Source organism: Pelmatolapia mariae, linkage group LG10_11 (assembly GCF_036321145.2).
Source record: "Pelmatolapia mariae isolate MD_Pm_ZW linkage group LG10_11, Pm_UMD_F_2, whole genome shotgun sequence".
Taxonomy (NCBI): Eukaryota; Metazoa; Chordata; class Actinopteri; order Cichliformes; family Cichlidae; genus Pelmatolapia; species Pelmatolapia mariae.
The window spans coordinates 67006208-67026705 of NC_086236.1; the positions used below are offsets into that span (position 1 = coordinate 67006208).

Here is a 20498-nt window from a genome sequence, read left to right on the forward strand (position 1 = left end):
ATATGCATCTAAATGTGCGAATGTGAGTTTGTTTTTTTATGTGTGTTTTGTGTTTGTTTACCGATGGGTTGTCCATGCTGGAGGAAACAGTGGTAGTAATGCACAGGTCATCCTCACTGTCAGTTTTGGGCAAAATGTCTGAAATACCAACAGTTTAATCTCAAAACACTGAACTGATGTGTTCATTAGTCAATACAGCATTTCACCACATTTTGAAAGAAGGCATGGTACTTGGTCAGTTTGCAAACAAATCAACCAGCATACAGAGAGGACAAAAGATAAAATTCACATTAACTTGTTGTTAAAGGCAGTTTAAATTGAACCTTGTGTGGCAGTCTTAAATTTATTTTATATATACACACACACTGTTACAGTCATTGATGCTCATATTAAACATGGCCAGTCTCAAATAATGAGGTCAGTGCATGTATAAGAGCCAGAAGCCTCAGACTGCTCTAAACCTCCTGGACCTGTTAGATGTCAAAAAGGGTAATTTCTTAATTATGGTCATCTCATACTCTCTCACTCTCTTACACAGACCTGGCTATGAGCACAGCAGCCCCTCCCACCTCTTTCCAAGGCTTCTGTTTCCCATTCAGAAGGCAGTTAGCTTAAACCAGTGGTTGTCAAACTGTGGGGCAAACCCAACTGGTGAGGTATGGATGCACTGCAGGTGGGGTGTTGACAACCAGGTGACAAATATCAAGTGAAACTAAGGTGGATATTTTCAGTAAAAAAAAATTTATTCTTAGCGACTGCACCAGATCTTAGTCTAAGATAAAAAAAAAGGAACTGTGAATCATTTTGAACTGTAAATCAAGCAAAGCCACTCTAGCAGAGTCCAGGATTTCAAATATGGAGCTAAAAATGGACATAAAAGGTCACCTTAAGGAGTAAAAATATCAGATACTTGCTGCTCAGATACTCCAATGGGAAATTTTACCAACTTTAAAGTGAATGTAGACAGTCAATTGATTCAAAGAACTAGTCACTTAAGAATGACAATATGATTAAATAAACCTAGGATCAGACAAGAATGATCAAAAGTTGCCTCTTAAGGGCATATTTTGGTATTGTGATAATTAGAAAATCTGTATTATGCTTCCAGCAGTCTCCTACCCTGAGTCCTGGTGGCTTCTCGGATGAATTTCTGCAGTTTCTTCATCTCAGCTTCCACCTGCTCGTAGTCAGCCTCCCTGGCATCCACCTTCGGAGTTGAAAAGAAAGAGGGATCTGTACCCATGTAAGAGCACAGAAGATGACCATCTGAACTCAGACTGACCACGACTCCCTTCACATCCCTGAGAAGAGCAGAGAAGAGGAAAGTTAACTTTTTCCTAGTGTGCTATTGGTCGTTAGTCAAGAACGTCTGCCAAAAAGGTCTACTGTAGTTCAAAATTAGTTGTTTGCTCCTTTAAAACAAGTAAGCTAAATGCTTATTTAATCCTTTTAGAAAAAACTAAATATAAAGTTCAGAACTAATTTATAATATGGAACCAGATGAAACGAGGGAGAGCATGAAGAAATGCTGAGTGATGCAATAATGTGTTTTAACTGTGTGTGTGCTAACTGGTTGCAAATGTGTTGTGTGTGTATGTGTGTGTTTTCTGTTCCAGTCCAGTGAGACGATAACACATACACTCAGACCCACACATGAGGGGGTTCAGGTCAAGAGCGGCAGCCGGCTCCACACCTGCACAGGAGGGCGTCTGAGGGGGCATAAAACTTTCACTTTACTGCTGCGGAAACACTCTGTCACGCACACGCGCGGGCACACACGTACACAGAAAAATTTACATTCATAGAGCCATGACCAACTGCTACAGAAACGCATTCATAAAAGTGATGGCTCTCACATTTATTTAAAGCCCACAGACACACACACACACACACACACAGACACACACACAGACCATGCTGAATAATAGCTCCATGTTCAACTGAGAGAAAGATTGTTGCATACGCATCAACTAAAGGAACTCACATAATTTACCAGCGGTGTTAGATAATACATACATACAAGATATGTGACAATACAAAACTATGTTGCCAGAATTTATTTCAATCTTTAAAAAAATAATAATAAAAAATGTGGCACTGTGAACACTGTTTGTTCCAGTGTCTTATTACCTTGCACAAATCAAGGTTTGAAAATATTTCTCAAAATATTGTAGTAGTGTACAACACTAGTTCCAAAAAAGGTCTATAAAATGTAAATAAAATCAGAATGCAAAGAAGTGCAAATCTCATAAACCCATATTTTATTCGCAACAGAATATAGAAAAACATTTTTATAATGAGAAGTGTATGGTTTTAAGATGTAATGTGATGGTAGCAACATGTCATAGCAAAGCGGGCCAGAGGCGAAAACGGGCTGGAAAAGTTAGTAGTACCAAGGAGAACATTTTGAAACTAATTAGCTTAACTGGCAACCAGTCAGTAACATGAGTGTATAAAAAGAGCATCTTAGAGAGGTTGAAATTGTTGAACTATTTCAGAATATTGTTCTTCAAAATAAAATTAGAAAAACTTTTCATCATCTACAGCACATGGCATCATCAAAAGATTCAGAGAATCTGGAGACATTTTGGAGGGAAAAAAAAGGCCGAAAATAAATTAAACTCAGTTCAACTTTTATCAGAATCAGAATGCTTTAATAATCCCTAAGGAAATTATGTTTTCCCTATCATTCCTATTAGAGTCAAATCATAACAACACCTCAAGGTGCTTTATACTGTGAGGCAAAGACCCTATAATAATTAAAAAATCGAAAGTCAATACTGGATGCGCATGATCTTCAGACCTTCATGTCGCACTGCATTACAAACAGGCATGGACATGGAATGAGCTCAGGAACACAGTGTATGAACCCTGTTCACCATGCCATCCACAAATGCAGGTTAAAGCTTCATCATGGACCGAAGAAGCCATGTGTGAACATGTTCCAGAAACGATGCCGACTTCTCTCGGAGCCAAAGCTCATTTAAAATGGACTGAGGCAAAGTGGAAAACTGCTTCCTGAGGGGCGCAGAATACAAAGCTGGATTTCCACCAGAAAGGTTGTTAGGCCCAGCAATGCTCCGAGGTTAATGGAGCACTATCTACCAACAATAACACATAGTATGTTTATCAAAGTGAGCAATAGGTTCAGCTCTTACTGCTTCAGATTTCAAACATACTGCTGCCATCAGAGCAACTGAAGGTAAACTTTTGTCTGGTTCATTTTCCCCCCCTTTTTTAAAGTTCTTGAGTGTAATGATCATTTATGCAAATAGCCTCAAGAAGCATTTGTACTTCTTGAGGCTATTTGCATAAATGATCATTACAGGTGACAGCAAGTATGCATGAGATATCTTAACAATTGTAGCTTGTGTCAAAGTTACAACTGTTACACTGCTGATGGTGCCTGCATTCGATTTCTATGAATTAACTTAACATTCTATTTAATAACGGTCCTCTCAGATCAGTTTTAACATAAATATATATCAAGTTCTGAGTCTTCACAGTTCTGATTCAGATTTGGTCCATGTTAAACTTGAAGGATCCCAAAATGGTGAGAATATTTAATCTGGGGTTGGCAATAAAATGCAATATTGCCTCCAAAACACAAGAACTCCTGGAGCACTGCTATCACATAGAGATAGCCAGAATGAGCTGCTGAAGTGATCGTATGTTGTTTTTGTGTATATTGGTTTTGTTTTGTGTGTTCCTATCCCACACTCTGCACGGTGTCCCACCAACACACTAAATCACCCGATGATTATCAAATGCTTTAAAACAACACAGCCTCAAACTAAACCAAACAGCTACCCAGACACACACTATCTCCTGCATCTAAAAGACACAGGCACACACACAACCAAAAACCACATCATTTTTCAACCGTGTTTGTGTTTTGCATTGTAATTGTATCAAATTGTGCTTTGATTGGAGTTGTTTGGAAAAAGACAAAGGATTGCCTATAGCTGGCCCCTCCCCACTACGCTCTGATTGGCCAGCTGGAAGACATTGTCGAGTAGTTTACACACTGGATTTCACAAGCTGATAAACACAACATTATATTTGCTATAGGTGTGTGTTTGTTTACATGTATAATCACTGCTGTGTACACTACATGCACTGAGCTCTCCTAAGCTATCCTACATCTTTTTATTCCTCAAATGGTCATCTTTAAACTAGGAAAATTCTAACATCAGATTCCTTCATTTGCTGGAGGTTATACTCACAAAAAGTTGGCAACACGCACAGCCACGGGGATAAAGGAGAGCTGGGATGCCCACTTCAAGGTCACATCCTGGTAAACCAGCAGCATGTTGGTGTGATTACCCAGCAACAGGTTTGTAGTGCCATCTGTCACTAAACACGACCACAAAAAGAAGATTAGAAACAACAGACCTTAAATATCATGGCATTTTATTTTAAAAAAATAAATAAAATAAAACTGGCTTTCAGAGTTCAGACTCCATCACCTAAAAAAAGAGGCTAGAGAAAAGCTAAACTAATTCACTAGTTTTGTGTCAGATTCTCAAATTTCAATTCACAAATTTTACCATGCAGCGTAGAAATAAATTCCTCTGGTGGGTGGCATTGCCCTGTAAGAAGTTCCCACAGTAAAGAAAATCACTTTTCACGTCTGGTTTGTATATAGAAATTTTGTCATCTCGATTTTTCATTTTGAGACAAGGTCACCTTTTATAGGTGTATATACAACTGAAGTTCCACATACACTTTCTTTCATGACACATGGCTTGAAACCTTCAGTATAAATACTACTTACATTTTACTACTTATGTTTCACTCACAGACAGACACACACATATCCAGCCAATCCCACCAATGGCGCAGTTACCACCAGGAGAGATCTGAGGTGACGGCCACACGCAAAACAAACACACCTCACTTACACTCACACACACACACTCGTACACATACTCACACAGTGGAATACGTAAGTTATAATATAGTAACAGCGGTCAGCAGGGTGGCACAGTGCAGGGGTCGAAATGACAGAGTGTGTTGGTGCCACATTAAAGCAAAATACACACCTTACGTCTCCACATCAGCCTTATAATTACAACCATATTATAAAAATTTCCAACCTGTGTTCTTCGTTCTCCTTCCTTTCTAGGCTTTTTTTTTTACCCTCCAGGCCCACTGATATCTCCACATCCCATTCTTTTCTTTCTCCTTTTCCTTATCCTGACATCTCTCCCCACATCCATTCTGGCCTCTGCATCATAGGTGCCACATCATGATCCTATCTGAATGAATCTGTTACCCATGTTATCATGTTATCATGATCCTAGAATATCATGTTCCTAGAAGTAGGAATCATTAAAAATCAGGCAGGAGCTGGTCTTTGATTGTAAGGCTTCAGATAAGCAATGAAGCCAATAAAGGTAAATGCCAAAATAAGATACAAACAGCATAAAAGAGGTAGACTGGGAGGGCGAGGGAACTGGTCAAGCAGGCAGCTGTGAAGATGAGTGCCAGAAAAAAAGCAATAGGAAATGCTAAGGAGAGCACTGTTGTCTATCCTCGTCTACTCCAATCTCTAGACTATGAAGACACTATAGATCCACTGAATGGCCCTGCATAATAAAAGAAGCCCTTGCTGCTTGTTGGCTGGCAGCTAAAGCAGTTAGACTGTCACTAAATATCACACTGTTAAAAATAAACTATAGAGTGGACTTTGTTTGTTTTTTGAGAGTGAAGACTGCAACAGCAGTCTTGCTCCTGGGAATTGTTATCATCCCCCAGTCATGTGGGAATTTTTATGTGGTTTTGACTGTTGACAGCAATCATGTCCCAATAAAAGTTGCTTTTGTTGAAATGACACATTGGGGATTGAGTTTATAGACAATTTCCAAGAGTAATTTAAATAATCTAAATAATATTCAGAGTAGACATTGGAGGGAACTTTGAAAGCTGAGATATTTTAATTCTAAAATTGAAAACAGATATCATGGCCACTTTTTGCAGTCAGTCCACGAAGCCTCCATTCTGGATCCTTCCTCCATAGAGTCAGAGTATTTTATATCAAACGTAATACCCTCAAAAAAATGGGTCTATAGTACATTGTTGCATAAATTAAAAAGTGGGCAGAAGCACTTTTGACGTTGTTTTGGCTCCATTTTCAGGAGGTTATACACAGAACTGTACTGCTAACTACATTAATATAATTCGTGTTGCTTAGGGTTGAAAGTGACAGTTAAGCAGCAATCGATAACCACGCAGGTAAGGCATACCCTTTTTCTTCTTAACAATTTTAATATAAAAATCACAGCTGTCCCCAGCTGCCAGTGCAACTTAATGGGACAGAAACAAGGAGAGCAATACTTTATTGAAGTGCTTTTGGAAGCACTCTTATCCAATTAACAAGTTTTATCAGAAACTTATGGTTTAAAACAGAAACAAAGCCATGAAAATGGTTTCTGGATAGAGATCGATTTTATGCACTTGAATCAAAGGGTTTCTGAGTCATACTGGTTTCTTAGGCAACCACAACATCAACCCAAATAATGGATGCGTGACCATGCAGATCATAGGCTTTTCCCACTGTGCATGGAACTAAAACTCATAAATTCACCATCTGTGTGTGAGAATGTGTGTATGCACACCTTTTTTGTGTATGTTCTCATATTACTCATTCTAAATGACCACAATCAGGCTGCAATTTGATACAATTGTGCCGCTAATTGCTAATTATTGAATAATGGAACTTTGTGAGTACGTGTGTGTGGGGAGAAAATCAATTCATTTAGTCAGGTGCAAGCTTTCAGTAAAAATGACAGCAGAGTCGGCCTCCATCGCCTCCTTCTCTAAGATCAATTTAACATTTGTAGCCAGGCTAACACACAGAACTAATTATCATCCACCCACAGCATATCCTGTCCATTGTGTGCATAACAAGCAGTAGCCTCTTGCCTCAGATGTGACGCCCTTTCAAACGCAGCTAATAATCACCACACTCTACACCTCTTTCTCTTTCTATTTTCTCCCCATCAGAGGTGAAGTCAGGGAGAGGTGTTCAAAGCTGGAACCCATTATTGTTTAACAAACACACACACACACACGTACCCGTGGGTGTACCTTCAGTAATGCCTATGATTTCAATATGCTGCATACTCATTATGACAAAATGAATCCTGTGATCATGGATCCTCCAGAGCCATACCTAAATATTTTTAAATGACTTCTTGCTGACAACAAAACGTACTATTGAAGCTTGTTATTTCCTTCTAAGTTTTATCGTTGCTGTAGGTTGGACATGGGAACAGTTATGCCAAGCGATTCAGTGCATGCACATCTTAATCACTGAGATGCTGCATTTAGCTAAATCTATTCGAAAATGGTTCTGACTGATGAGCAATGTGGAGAAAAAAATCTAATCACTTGAACTGAGGACTATTCAGTTGTTGACTGAAGCTTTCCTTGGCTTCATTGATCCTTATAGCAAGTTTCATTGTTTAGATTCCAAACCAGCACTTGAATGTACTTGCACAACACAGCAGAGAGCAGTTTACAACTTTTTTAAATTAAAAAAGAAAAAAAAAGAAAAAAAAATCATGTGTGCTGGTTATTTAGCAACAAACAGCAGCCAGAGATGAAGTAAGACACAGATTTGCCATCATACTTAGTGACTATTTAAATGCTAAAGAGCCAGATATCTTATTCAGCCGTTCATTAAGAGTAAAATTGAAGGTAAATGGAGGTTTAGCCTAACTCACAAAGGAGCAGTTATCTCTTCAGTTTCCCTGAAAGACTAAAAAGAAAAGAAAGAAAGAAAAATACACTAGACATAAAAAGTATTTTTGGACAAAATAACAGTTTATTACCTGTATGATTCTGTATTATATGTGCTATTCATTCATCTTTTGGCACATGTCTATAAACTCTATTGTTCAGCAGTCAGTTTTATTTATGTAGCAGAGCTATTCGGTTTATTCCATCACATTCTGCCAAAAGCAGCTTCCTGTAGAGCCATTCACATGGCAGTATGCCATTCCAGTTGCTTTGTTTTTTAGTATTTTATCCAGTTAGTGTTTTGGAAGTTTGCTTATGGCAGGTGCACTGAAGCATACTGAATGTTGTGATTCTGTGTTTCACCTCACTCCAGGCTGAACACATCTGAACTTTGCCTCTGCTGCTTTGGCAAAATATGAAAACTAAGGGAAAAGAAAAGCCTTATCCCTTAGCTTGCCGTGTGAACCTTTGCTCTTTGTTACAAGTGATGCTGACAACAGGTCCATGTTTTTCTATAAAACTAAAACTAATCACTACCTTTGAAGAAAAATATACAATTTGGACCTTCTTCTGGAAACAAATCGTTTTGTTTCTGCATTATGATTTGTCCAGAGAAACATGACTGGTGTTTGCTTTGCTTTTTTGAAACTCAGCAGCCATCACTTTCCATCCAATTCTCAATTCTCTGTGTCTAACATGTTTGTTAAATCATTATTATTACACATTCAGCCTAAATAAGTGCTGCAGCAGAAATCCTGCCAAAAACCTACAAGGAATATTGTTATTCCTAGTACGAATAAGAATAATAAAAAAGACTACAATAAGGACTGCGAAGGAGAAATATCCCTTTATAGTGTGTCAACTTTTTGTCTGGTGTCCTGGGTTACCCGAGGCATATGGCAGGAAGCAGCTGGGGTTGAACTCCAACTTCTTCATGAAGTGGATCTGCCCATTGTCACGGAGACAGTAGATGTTCCTCTCACCCAGGATGAAGATGTGGGAAGAAGCATGGGAGAAAGAGGGCACACAGAGATCCAGGGCCTGCTCTCCCAGCACAAATACCCAGTCAGGCTATGGGAACACACAAAGACACAGAATAATGTCATTTATTGCACAAAAGAAAATAAAAATTGTATGCGTGAATGTCAGCCTGACATGTGCGTTGTCTGAACACGCTTGATAAAATGTTGTGCGGTGCCTTTTTATTAGATACTTAATTTCCATTTACCATAGAAATGGGTATCAGCAAAACTTTAAGCTCTGCAAATAAAGAATTTTATGTTCAAATTCAAGGCAATAGTGGCGACTTTTGGTGCTGGTGGAGAAAAATTCAAATAGCATGAACAGTACATTCATAAGTGCTCTGACATTTGGATTCTATTATTCACATTTGACTGAACATGAGGGGATCCCCAAGAACTATCGAGATTCAGATATCACTCAACCCACAGTCTTTAAACACTAATCACAACACAGATAAACAAACAATCATGTCAAAGAAAAAATAAAATATGTGTGTGTTAGTGCTCACCGTCAGCCTCTTGCCTCCAGTCTTAAGGGGTAAGTTGGGATCCTGTCGACTTTCTGCTTCTGTAGCCACAGCGAGAGTCTCATACCTGACAGTAAAAAAGACACAGACAGCTACTTTTTCTGTGTACGTCGTCTCAGACAGAAAACAAATAACTTTTTTTTTTTTTTTAAACACTGTGGTAGGAGAAATTTGACTTGTGAAAAAACTGACAGAGTTGGTCTAGGACACTTTCCATTGTCCATAAAGTACTAGATATTCCCCAGCTATTCTAAAAAGCCAAACTACACAGTTTCTCAACCATTAGAGCAAAACCACAACAACAGCACACAATTCATGTTCAGAATAAACAAACCCCTGCAAGCATTTTATAGTCACCTTCTCTTTTACAGCTTCTCTGTGGTCAGTCAACACATCACAGACCTGCCGTTCCCTCGAACCGTGATCTATCAGTTTTAATCAGTGAGCCGCAGGCCACTGGCTAAGGATAAAGTGGTCAGACTGATCGGTGGTCAGTTGATTTTGGCATCTGCATGTTAGGCTTTTTCCAGTAAGAAGCTGGCAGTCAAAGCAGCTTAGCGGGAATCTATCCTTCTTCCCAAACACCTGGATGAACAGAGCTCCAAACCTGACTGACCCCAATTGCACACCACAGACCAAACACTAAATAACTGCTCATTTATCCACCAACCTTCTCACTCTGTTTTGCATGTTTCGACACAAAGCTGTTGTTAATCAAAGCAAGCAACCCTGAAATTGACCTGTATTGGAAGGAGCACAATCCAACATGGCTGCTACTTTAAGGGTACTAGTAATACTTTATCTTAGCCTCTTTTTTTTATTGAGTCCTCAAATATTTGTGCAAAGCAACAGCGCTTTCAGTACACCATATTCATTATGTATACTAGCCACACGTGGAGCTGCTACCAGGTTAAAATTGTAATGCTAATAATTTAAATAACTGCTTTTTTATTAATATGTTTTTATGCCCATGAAGCTCTTTGAATCTGATTTTGGGATACATAAATACAATTTTATTTACTTACTTTAATTTACAAATTACATTGACTATAGTCTCATTTGTACTTTGTGTATCTTCTAATTAACTGACCTTATCACGTTAGCATTTAAACAGCAGACAGGGAAAAAATCTCCAGCTAAACACTAGCATATAACGTAAGCGTGCTGAAGTTACATTCTCACAGAGTTTTGACTTCAGGGCACACTTAGTTTTGTTATGCTTTCAGTGTCTAAGCTTCATTCTCAAAAATGCGCTTAGGGTTAGTATGTAACCTAGTATGAAACTGCGGCAAAGCTTTAGTATATACACTGTAGGCCTTTTGGTCACTTGAATTACGAATTTCTATTTGTAATTTCTAACCCAGACAAAAATGTAAATAAAAAATAAATCAAATTTCAAGCTCTGTAACTTCACATGCAGCTCAGTATGGCTTTCATAAAAAGACTGTGACTGCCTTCTTTTGGTTAAATTTTACTTATTTCATGTATTACTCACTGCAGAGCAGTCACATCTCTCCCCTTTCCACTCTTCTAACAACATTTTCGTTTTATACCTGGATAAACCTGATTACCACATGTGACTCAAAGAGTGATGCTAATTCCTCGTAACATTTTGTATAAAATAGTAAATGAAGTGTTCTAACCTTTGATTTTTGCAATACAATGCAAGATTTATAGTTTTGAACTCATCCGTACAGTAGCGCTACCCGCTTAGCCCTCTATGAGAAACGGCGAGCAGACTAATGAGCTTTATGGATGACTGCCAGTAAAGAAACCTTTTCATCACGCCATGACCATTTCCTGGGAAAGAAAATGGACTAAAAAATATATTAAACATGTCAGGGGTTTTAAGCTTTTAAGGCAACACTCAATGGATCGACAGACCAGCTCCTGCATGAGTGAAGGGATTAAATTCAGCCTAATAATACTAAAACAACACTATAAAATAAGTATATTCTTTCACTCTGTTTTGATATTTCATAATTATTACATCCTTCACTTAGATGTTTTACTAATCATGGGATAAGAGGTCAAACGAATGAATTAAAACTGGACATGCATGCGCACGTGTGTGTGTGGGTGTGTGTGTGTGTACAATATAAAAGAAGGCCAAAAAAGAAGAAAAACAAAATCACAGAAAGCCTTGTGTTTGAGAAAGAATCAAAGAAATCTGGTTATTCACCTGCATGAGCAGCATGTAAGGAGGAAGACAAATATCACTGACAGTGATATACACATACACTTTTTTTCTATTTGTCATTAAAATACTGTTTCCAGTGAACATGCTGTGCGAGTTGGACTTTGTGTGTGCAGGAGTGTGTGTTTAGGCAGTATCAGTCATCGTGCAAGTTTAGGACACTGAGGTTGAGGAAACAAACATCCCATTTATATGAAAGAGGATCTCTCAGAAAGGAGCACACACACACACACACACACTTACCTTCAACATACAGATCAAATAAGCATATACATACACGCAAACTACACAAATACACACTAAGCATGTACGCTTTTTGAGTGTAACGGATAAACACAAACTAAAATCTGAAAGCTGATGCCAACACACACACATACACTGTAACCAAATCAAGCTCTCATTCATCAGGGCAGGAGAAGGTCCAGCAAGCTAAATAAACTGAGCCAAGCAGAACTGTTTGACCAGTCATATGATATTAAATGTATAACAGTCAGCAAGGCTTTGACCCCGTCATCTGATATGGTGTGTGTCTATATATATATATTTCCATCACTCTGACTACATGCAGAGATTAGAACATTTCTAAAGCATCTAAATCAAAATTGGGATTAAAAAAAAAACATTTAGCCCATACATAATGACTGCATAAATAAACAGATAAACATGTTTTATCCATTTATTTATTCGATTTTGCTAATTGGTAGGGTCTTACGTCAGTGATCTTGATCACAAAGTATTTTAGTCGAAAAGCGATTTGTTAATGCTCTCCCTGAACCGCATCATTAATGCATCCACTGTTTTAGTGCTAATACATTTCCTGCTGCTATTGTGTGATATGAAAACCATTTATCGTGCATCTGCAACAGGAACTGCTCTATGCTCATCACCAAATCCAAAGTCCACATGGAAAGAGATGCTTATGTAAGAGCGGATGCTTGGATGTGTGTTTTTATGTACTTTATGTGGCAAATGTATGTGTTCAAATGTTTATCCAAACTGTGAGGCACCTTCTAACAGTTCCTAAAGTCCCATACAAATAAAGCATTATTTCTATTAAAGTCATCACTTCTAAAATTTAATGTACAAAATCATTTTTTTAATGCTATATTAATTTAATTAATTTTCAAGCAGAGTGATCTTTATTATGAAAATGTTTAGTGACACACATACACAGACACACAAACACAGTGATAACTTAGGCTTCCTGGATGTGCAGCAAGCTTGAATATGAGGACAGGAAGAGCAAAGTATAAATCATAAGTTGTATGTGTTGGTGACTTGTATCCCAAGGAGCAAAACACTTTTACTTCTAGCAATTTTTTAACTTTTATTTTTTAGTAGGTATCCTAATCAACTGATCATTTATGTAGCACTTCATATCTTTAGTTAATAATGCTCATCTGTACTGACTGAACAGCTCTGACTGCATGCTATTTAATGTTTACATTTATTGTGACACATCAAAGTCTTGTTCTGGCATTTTAAAACTCTAAAGTCTCCACTAAATGTGAAGATCTATTTATAGCGGAGACATTACGTTGGTAAGAGGTGTTTAATGCACAGTGTAAAGGAAATAAGTTTGTTGCATTTGTAATGCTGTGCTGTCATTTATGGAAAGCTTGTATACGTCTGCTGAGTTCTGTCTGATTTACTGCAGTCTGTACACTGCAGAGCTGTGTTTGCGTGTGTGTCCAGTGAGAACGGTGACGTCAGGGTTTCCACTGTGATATCTAGTCTGGAGAGTGTCTTGATACTGGTGGGGGGCACCCAGATAACAAACAGCTGGAAGAGAAGACTGCACGCATGCACAGCGTACACCCACGCAGTCTGTAAGACTTCTAAATGGTATGCAGTCAGAGTGAAGTGTACATGTGCTTACATTAAAATGAGGTACTTTCCGATCAAACCATGTGTGCGCAAGTGCGTCTGTGTGTGTGTTTCGGTCCATCCAGACAAGATCTGCACTGGGAGCAGATGGTTTTCGGATGGTGGGGATTTAGTCAGCACTGCTCGTTAACCATCAGCAGCTGATACTGAAGACTGTGAATCAGATAACCTTAAGAAAGTTTATACTGTTCGAGCCTAAACATTACTTGTAAACAGATGTGAATTCCTTTTTAATAGCAACTTGGGTTTTTTTCCATCTTAGAATAAAACTTCAGTATTTTCTAGCAACTAATATATAGGCCTATATCAAGGATCTTGCTGTTAGAAATCAGTTTCATACATTCTAGCATACAACATTACTACTCTTATAGTGCATCCATACAAAGTCTATGCAATGAAGAAAATGGACTCGAAGCTGTATTGCAAAAATCCCTCAGCTGGGATTCTCCCATAGACTATGGACTCCTCTGATGCCACCAACAATCAGAAATGAAAGACAAGACTATTGATGCCATTTGAGGGCATCTGGAGATGTATGTTGTAGAAATTATTACGTGATGGACTTAACTGAAAGCTGTGAAAGTATTATACTGTAACTTTATCCCAGCTATCTTGCTTGCAAATATTTGTGGGATTACAACACAACAGTCTTCAGGCAAGTAACACAAGATGAAAAAAGTTATTAAATAAATGAATTATAAAAAAGCCTACTTGTAGCTCTCCAGCTCTCGTGCAGAGGATACAGTGAGGAAGCTGTCTGTTCTGGGGTTGTAGGTCAGGGGACCAGGCAGCAGAAAACCAGGGAGGAACCTGCCAAAAGAGTAGCTGTCCTGCTCGAAGAACATCAGCATCCCGTCCATAGACTGGATACAGAGGGAATGATGACCTGATGGAGAGAGTGGGGGGCAGCAAAGTAGATTTATTCACAAGCTAAAATGTTTTGAACTGATGATAGCAAACAAAAACACAAAAAAACAATGTAATTAAATACAATGTTATACTGTGAACTCAGGTATGTTTTGCTGGGTATTTTCCAGTTTGGCTTTCAGAGAGAGGTTAATTTCATGTAGCAATTAGCAACGTCGGTGGCGTAAAAACAGGCGGAGCTTCAACTTTTAAGCGTCTCCTAAGCTTTCCACCATGTTTCTCTGACACAATTTGAACAAACAACCTAGTCTAACATCATCAATGTCACTGAAGAGAAACCATCTCAAAGTGTACACCATTATCTACATTTGTACAACTCATCATGTCCAGTCACTCTCTGGGACTTTTAGCTCCACCTTTCGAAACACTTTGGCCTTTAGACAAGGTCAGATTGCACAGCAAACAAACTAATTTGTGTAAAGAATACAGGCTGCTTTTTTGGCTGCTTCATCTACATCCCTCAATAAAAAAAAACAAACAAACAAATAACACTTTTTTAATAACACAAGCACCAAAGATCCTGGAGGACTTTTGTGGCTTTTGTTTAATTTCAGCCCTGATGTTGTGTTGTGCTGTGAGGTGCGTTACTCCCTCTGCCTGAATCTGATATCTCCATTAACACCTCCATACTCATACACACAGACACCTGGCTGTAAGTATAAATGTGTTCAAGACTATGTGTTTATTAGGAAAGGCCTGGTGTAGGACATACTAAGCCCCAACACACAAAATACACAGCAGCACACACTGCCATAAAGCAGTGGGGCTGTGTGACCAGAGAACTATAATTAGGCCTCAATGCGCTATTAAAACTCACACTGCCATCAACTAGAGGTCAGGGAGACAGCCACCTACAGTGCACACACACACATACGTACATACTTAACATCTATCACCAAGGATTTAGACAGAAAAGCCACACACTCCTACACACCTATTCTGTGTCAACAAGTATGTGTGTGTGAGAGTGTGTGTGTGTGTGCCTGAGTGATGAGCGGCCATTCAGGGTGGCCATTAACACACTGAAGGACAAGGTCTCATACATCGCAAACACACCCTGTGAATAAAAGTGTGTTAAACACAATATTTGATGGTGAGCCAACAGCAAATGTTGAAGCAGAATGCGCATGTCTTCATATGGGTGGATTTACATCCAGCCACAAGTGTGTATTCTTGAGTGTGGAGTTTAAAAAAAAATTTTGAAAAACAAATGTAGTCATCTGAGGACCGAGTGCATTGTGTTTAGTTCAAAACTGTAAGTCATGAACGTCTGCTGTCCAAATGTCCTTAATGTGGAAAATTTGTGGAAATGCACAAGCTCCAGCCAATTATAGTGTTGACAGTGTCTCTTAAACACTAGTGTTCTGTATTTTCTTAAAACAGACCCAGACTGTGATTGTTTTCATTTATATTATGTTCAATATAATTAAATTAAAGCTAAAACAACCCTAAATTCAGCTGGCTGAGGTTGCCATAAAGAGCAATTTGTCCTAAATGTCAGCATACGTCATTTATGTTTAAAATTTTTAATTTAATAAATGGTGTGCTGTCATGAAAGGGTGGATTCATTGTCTGTTTTTCTCTACTTGCATTTGCCTGTTGCTGTGTATTGTTTTCCTCATTCACACAGGCCTAGAGACCTGTTGGTGACTACCCAGAAACCGTTGGGAAACAAAATGCAGATTCCTGAACAGTTGTGAGTCATTGCTGGAGGTTGTTGGCTATTGCATGCAACTGATTGCTCAACTCTCTTTCATACAGGCCCAGAAATCTATTAGTAACCCTGTGATAAATGCAGTCACTAGTTAAAACTGTGTACTCCACAACTGGTTCATGCAGGTTCATGCAGTTTTGTGATCAACTGAGAAGCTTGGGTAGATAGCAGGTTGTGGTGGTTGCCAGTAGTTTCCAAGAAAGGTACAAACTTGTCTGCAAACAGTTGCAGACTACTCACCAGGTGGTAGTGAAATTGTGAAACATACGATGCAACCTGGAAATGTAGAGAGTTTGCATTTGAAGTAACAGTTGTGCCTTTTCACTGGAACCAACACATTTCAAAAGGCAAAGCTTTTACTTTTGAGGGAAACATTCTCGGTTTCCGATTTGAGTATGAAAGTAAATGGGAAGTGTTTGCAGGCAACTCAGTGTCTTTCATGCAAATTATGGGCAAACAAAACAATTTGCTAGTGACTAAAGGAATCAAAAGGAGGTTTTTGACACCCTCTTTGAGACAGATTTCACCTAGTGACAGCTAGCAACCTCGATCAGCCACACACCAAGCATTTTGCCTCTGGGTCACCAACTGGTCTCTAGGCCTGTGTGATGAAAACGTCCGTTAGAATGAATAGTAATGTCAACATATGCTGTACCGTCCAAAATGGTATGCTGTGGTAGGCAACGTCTTCTGTTGGTGTGAAAATATCATACAGTATAACATTTTATAAAGGTCACTAAGATTTCTTTGAAAATGACTTCTGGTTTTATAAATTTTATTTCCTTGAAATTTTCCTAAAGAGGAATATTTTGTGTATTTTTTATAGACTAAAAGAAATCACTAACAATATATGCACTTAGTCTAACCTACAGTACAGACTTAAATGATGACTATTTGAAAAATACAAATTTTCAATTACGTATGTTATGATATAAATTCAATCAGTCACTCAAGGAAATTCTTCTGGAAAATTTTACATCACCATTTCTCCCGCAACAATAACAGAAACTATTGGATGTTCAAGATACTAGCTGGATATTATCATGAGAGAGTAAAACAAAAAAATAAACTGCTAAAATATTTTCACAACCTACTGCATTATTGAAATCCATCAATTATAAGCAACAAATCAGATTTGGGAACAGGTTACTGCATTATAAAAGGGAAAAAAAGACAACAGCATTGAAATGATCAAAGTCATTTTTGTTTCTTTAGTCATTGTTCTACTCAAAGCAGAGCAAGACTGTGTGAACAGGCTGAGGTAAAGACCTGTCTCAGACAAACACTTCACCGATTTGTCAGGTTTCTGGATGTCATTTCCGACCCTCAAAGGCAGCTCAAGGGTCAAAACAACAGACACTCAGCACAGCCTGACATGACTCTGTATCATCAATAATAAGAAATACAGAGTGAAAACGAGAGCCAAGCTGTTTCATAACAGCAACTGTCCAAATGTAATTTCACACGCCCACGGCCAGGTATAGCGTGTCAAAGAGCCCAGTATGAGAGCCACTGCTCAGACACAGTGGAGGAAACAGGCCTGTATTAGTGTCATTAATAAGACTTGTTGAACAAGCACACAGAGCAGCCAACAAAGCACAGAGGCTGGCCGCACACTGCTGTGGGCAGCACCTCACCTCTGTGTAAATATGAGAGAGAAAATGTGAGAGTGTGAGAGAAAGAGGGAAAGTCTGTAGGTACATGTGAATGTGCTGGTTTGGGGACCACAACATGTGTGTGCATGCATCTGTGTGTGATTATATGTGCATGTACATACATATATATATATATATATATATATATATATATATATATATACACACACACATGTGTGTGTATATAAGACCAGTCTATACTTCGACTGTAAGTGTGTGGCCTGAAAGTGACCCAAACCAAATGGCAGCCCAGCTATTAGAGTAGTATTAATACAGAGCTGCTATTACAGTGCCTACAGCACTGCTAAATGGGTGCTATTATAGACCAACACATGCAAACCCACACACACGCACACACACACACTCACGTGTAACAGCAGACACGACTTGCAAAAACACTCCCACACGCACACACACTAGTTTCCATATCCAAACCAAGCAGCAGCCTCCACGGGTGACAAATGAACCCACATGGATGTGCCAAAACTGCAGTACCTCTAGTGGCCACTTGAGGCTGGCTACAAAAGTGAGTGAGTACCTGTAAACTCCAATGTTAAAATGGCCAACTTTACAGCCTTAAAAAGCATTCGTACAGACTGGTAATAAAATGTTTTAGGCCACTACATAAGTTTACTTCCTTCACAACAGCTTTAAAGCGGATGAACCTTATCATAACTCCTCCATCTAGAAATTGGATTTAAGGGACATGGCCACTTTGACTGACAGGTCTGTCCCCAGGCAGGCAGCCAAAAGCAATTGGTTTCTGCTAGTCCTCAACTCTGCTAAATGTACTTAATGAGCTGGATCTCTCCACTGCATTTGTGCTGTTGGTGGCTTGTTGGGCATTTTAAGAGAATTATCTCATAATTAAAATGGATTGCTGTGTGGTACAGAATCACCAGGAAGTCTGTGTATCTGTTTTGATACATTTTTAATATTGCAGTAGTCTGTTACTTAGCAAAAATTTACCAGGATATCTGTGTAGGGCGTTTATTCCTTACAGTGTATGCATGCAGCTTACTATCCAAGCTTTCTATTGTTAGTTGGTAACATGCCACTAAATTAATTCTCATCAAAATATGGTTAGTTGTGGCTCCAGAATACTAATATGGCAACAGCACTTCCACAACACAAGCAAATGTTAAGGTTTCAAAATACAACCACAAAAAAAGATGACATCATAGTGACCAAATCTGTCTATTATACTAACTGTGATCTAAACACACAGAGTCTTGTCACACAGCATCTGTGGAAGAAATACATGTTGAAGAAGCTACATTTTCAGAAGTCTGCTCTTGCCTCAGAGCTGTGACTATCACTGTCTATGCAGTAAAACTACACAGAAAATACTGTCCAGTGTGTGTGTGTGTGTGTGTGTGTGTGTGTGTGTGTGTGAGTGTGTGTGTGTGTGTGTGTGTGTGCAAGATAATCATTACGAATATGTGTATGTTTGTGTTTCATCCAATCAACCGTGAGATCGGCTCATTTTCTTGTAAACTATGTGAAATGGTGAGGAAAGAGCAAACGGCGAACATCTTTCCCCAATCAAACGCACACAGATCAAAAACTCATCTGCCCTTTAAAAGGAAAAGAGAAATAAAAATAGCCTCTTTTGTGTGTATGTAGTCAAACAGAACACAAATATCTTCAGTTATAAATGAAGCATTGATCGTTATTGGTATAATTTAGACTACAAAACTAAACAGCTGCTACAGTAAACAAAGAAGACAGAAATAATGGAGAACAGTGCAAAATAAGTGGGGAGCACTTCTGTTGCACATCATCCTTTCCCCTCTCCTCTGTTTCTACTATATCCAATCTAAAATGCAAAAAAAATCCCTCCATACCAATCATAATCAAAAACAAGGTTAAAAAAAAGGCAGGCAGCAAACTGAGAATTTAGATACAGAGTTGCAACATCAAAATAGATTCAGATTTCCCCAAATGTCATTTATTTTGGGGGATTTTTCTCTAATCATTTTTTAGGATTATTGCCACATATATAGTCTTACACTCATAAACATTTAAAAGCATTAAAAATGATCTAAAAATGTAAAGAAAAAATATTTTTTGAAAGAATAAGCATTACCATTATCTGCAAAATAAAGCATGTGTAACATGCACACCATTCTAATGAAGCTGTTCTTGAGCAAGGCACTAAATCTCTACTAGTTCCATAGCTCCTTTTCTGTAGCTAAACTCAGACCTCCTTACTTGGGAAAGGTGGGAAAGGGGAATTCCCGTACAAGAATTAAAACAGGAGCTCATTCATTCAGTATCAAGGTGCAATAGAAGAGCAGTTCTAGGGCCTGTACTGCCATCTACTGGTGTACACTATAGGAAAAGGCTAGAGATGTAAAGTGAATACTAGTCTGCTTGTATGGTTTTCTGTGTTTACCAAGTTTCCGGTCAAGGGCTGTTTAAGGGATAAGACTTGGTTTAGGCGTTAACCAGAGGTTTAGGTTAGGAAACAGCATTGGGTTAAAACATTTACTTGTGGTTATAAAGTTTAAGGTCAAATGGTCGGGAATGCATGTCTATTTTTGGTCACAAGTAAGGATCGCTAAAACATTTAGGAACATAGATGTCAAACTTGGACATAGCACAAAGACCCAGTTTTATTTACACCACACTACTTCACAACAATCAGCTACCTCATGCCATTTTAGACTGCAAGAACCCCAGAGATGACAAGTTGCCCTATGAGGAAGCACTTGGCGACAGTAGAGAGCATGGGTGAAAGAACACAAGTTTACATGAGAGCTCAGCTGACATCTGAAACACATCCTGCACAGTGTGGGGAAACCAGAAAACACGTGGACA

General features: G+C 38.6%; 1 protein-coding gene across 2 annotated transcripts in view; it reads right to left on the reverse strand.

Annotated features, from left to right (window-relative positions):
- The window catches only part of bbs9 (Bardet-Biedl syndrome 9), a 177113-nt gene that overhangs the window by 148073 nt on the left and 8542 nt on the right, over positions 1-20498 (reverse strand). For both annotated transcript variants that reach the window (XM_063484759.1, XM_063484758.1), the window contains exons 6-11: positions 14091-14265; positions 9278-9362; positions 8634-8817; positions 4227-4356; positions 1120-1301; positions 62-138 (exon numbers count right to left, since the gene is read on the reverse strand). In XM_063484759.1, the coding sequence (XP_063340829.1) occupies positions 62-138; positions 1120-1301; positions 4227-4356; positions 8634-8817; positions 9278-9362; positions 14091-14265 (833 nt within the window). The remainder of the gene's footprint in view (positions 1-61; positions 139-1119; positions 1302-4226; positions 4357-8633; positions 8818-9277; positions 9363-14090; positions 14266-20498) is intronic.